The following is a 2,329-nucleotide window of genomic DNA, read 5'->3' on the forward strand; positions in this document are numbered from 1 at the left end:
GCCGTCAGGTCGTAGCTGCTGCGTGCCCGGTGGCAGGACCCGCTGCAGTACTTGAAGAGCACGATCTCATCTGAGTTGAAGCCCAGGCCCAGGTCACGCACCTTCACCATCAGGTTGCGGATGTGGCAGTTGCGCCCACGGGTGCCCCGTGAGGATTTCCACACCGTCTTCTTGGCTTTGCTGGCCCCCGGCGGCGAGCGCTCAGCACGCAGCAGCAGGTCCTCCGCCAGCTCTGCGGTGCCTGGGCCACCTGTTGTCGCGTTGTCCCCTGCACGTGGAGGAGATGGTGCTGTCAGAACCCACCCTGCACCCATCGCCCTCCTGCTGAGCCTGCCTGTCTCTGTAGCTGTGACCTACAGATCCCTCCTGATCATTCACTATGGCAATGGCTGGTGCCTGAGAGGGCACGTGGGTGTGTGGGAAGATTCTTCCAGCCAAGAATCTTCTCATCTCTAGGGCTCTGCCACATGCCCAGCAGGCAGCACAGGGCCCCATGTGTTGAGATCCCCTCAGCCCAGCCCCAAAGAGCAGCCACAGCCCCACACAGGCTGGGGCTCCCCACAGCAACTCCCAACCTGCCCATGCCCCACACAAGGGACTACCATGCCCAGGCTCGGGGTCCTGTTCCAACACTCACCGTACAGCTGGCTCCAGCCAGCGGTGAGTGGTGCCTCCACACCATCCTCCACAGACAGGCTGGCAGTGGCCGTGCTCCGTGGTGTGGGGGCTGCGTCCAGCGTCTCATTGCAGTGTGGTGTTCGCAGGGTGCCTGTGGCCAGCCCAGCCAGCAGTGACAGGATGGCAAAGAATCCCCACAGTGTCCCCTCCTGCAACAAATCACAACAGATCAGGGTCAGCCCCAACCAGGGTCCGCACACCAGGGATGAGGCTCCATGAGCTGGGGATGAGTGGGGATGGGGTCATGTAGTCCTGGCCGTTGCAGCCGGACAGACCTGGGCTCACCTTGGGCTGCGGGTGCGTGGCAGGTCCTGCAGGCCTTGGCTCTGGTGGCCCCTGTTGCTGGTCCATGCTAGCTGCAAGTGCAGAGGTTGGGGTCAGTTCCCACACAGGGTGGGTATAGATCTGACTGGCTGAGAGATGGCACATGCCTCCCCTGCCCTGGGCAAGCATGTCACCCCTTCCCTCACCCCCCAGAACCTCACAACAACTCCTGAACCCCTTGCATGGACCACCCCACCCCTCTCTTCTGGCATAGCCAGGCATCCTCACCACACCGCACATCCCTTCCAAGAGATAGGGCAGCTGGGGCAACCCAGCCTTTGTACAGCACCTCTCCTCAGGGGCAATGCAGCCATCTCCTTGTGCGAACGGCCTGGGATGCCAGGCTGGTCTGTGAGGCAGCAGCTGGGGCTGGGAGTGCTGTGCGGGGGGGGCCTTTCCCATGGCCCTTCCCTGGGAATGTTTTTCTTGCTCACAGCGGGAGCCTGACCTTGGAAACTCCAAATCCATTAGCACAGGGTCCTTGGGTGCAGCCACCCCTTGGCCTCGTGCTGGCTCCCCAGTCTGCTGCGTGCGCCAAGCTGGGACACGCAACCCCAGAGCAGCCTGGATGAGTGGGACTGCAAGGGGCAGGATGGTCAGGTAGGTCCTGTGGGGGCATGGCAGGGTGTGGAGCACCATGCTGGGCTTACTGTAGTCATTCACCCCAACACCACTGCTTGGCATCTACTGCCCTGACACACAGAGAGGAACTGAGTCCCTGCTGTGCATGGTCCCAGCGAAGCAGCAAGCACGGTCTCAGGGGAGTGATATCGCCCAGGAGGTGCTGGGGCAACTCCTGCCTGCAGCCACATGTTTGCCTCCTTCCCAAACTCCCCCCTGGGAGTGCCCAGTGTCCAAAGCTAGGATAGCCTGGCTTTGAAGGGCTTTAGAAGTGGCTCCAAAAGGGGTGGTACCCTCCTTGGCCTCCCAGTCTCTCAGGATTGGACTGTCCCCTTGGAGCTTATTGGCATTCTGCATTCAGGGGTTCCCCCATCCCCTTTATGACTTTGACTTTGCCCCAGTGTGTCCCAGTTGTTTCCATGGCAAAGCTGGGACGGGACATGCTGAGGAGAGCACTCCTGACCGAAAAAAAGTGAAAGCACATGCCTGGGCACCGCTGGGACAAGAAGAAAATATAATTTCCTCCAGTCCCTCTAGCATCTCAGGGAATGGTCCCCAAGTCCCAGTTGTTGAATCTGCTGCCACCCTGCACTGGCCACACTGTGACACGGGGCCGTAGTGGGCGCTGCCAGGCCCATGTGCCCCCTCTAGGGGCCGTGCACCAGGCGGGATGTGCCCCCGGTGCCGGCAGGGCTCGCACCGGCCC

At 61.5% G+C, this 2,329-nt stretch overlaps 1 protein-coding gene across 2 annotated transcripts in view; it reads right to left on the minus strand.

Annotated features, from left to right (window-relative positions):
* Positions 1–1,060, minus strand: part of IPO13 (importin 13) — a 36,180-nt gene extending 35,120 nt beyond the window's left edge. For both annotated transcript variants that reach the window (XM_017743502.1, XM_008640796.2), the window contains exons 1-3: positions 964–1,060; positions 638–827; positions 102–268 (exon numbers count right to left, since the gene is read on the minus strand). In XM_017743502.1, coding sequence (XP_017598991.1) covers positions 102–268; positions 638–827; positions 964–1,029 — 423 coding nt within the window. In that variant the 5' untranslated portion in view covers positions 1,030–1,060. The remainder of the gene's footprint in view (positions 1–101; positions 269–637; positions 828–963) is intronic.
* Positions 1,061–2,329: the final 1,269 nt, after the last annotated feature.

The sequence above is a fragment of the Corvus brachyrhynchos genome, unplaced genomic scaffold (assembly GCF_000691975.1).
Source record: "Corvus brachyrhynchos isolate BGI_N302 unplaced genomic scaffold, ASM69197v1 scaffold48, whole genome shotgun sequence".
NCBI classification, from domain to species: Eukaryota; Metazoa; Chordata; class Aves; order Passeriformes; family Corvidae; genus Corvus; species Corvus brachyrhynchos.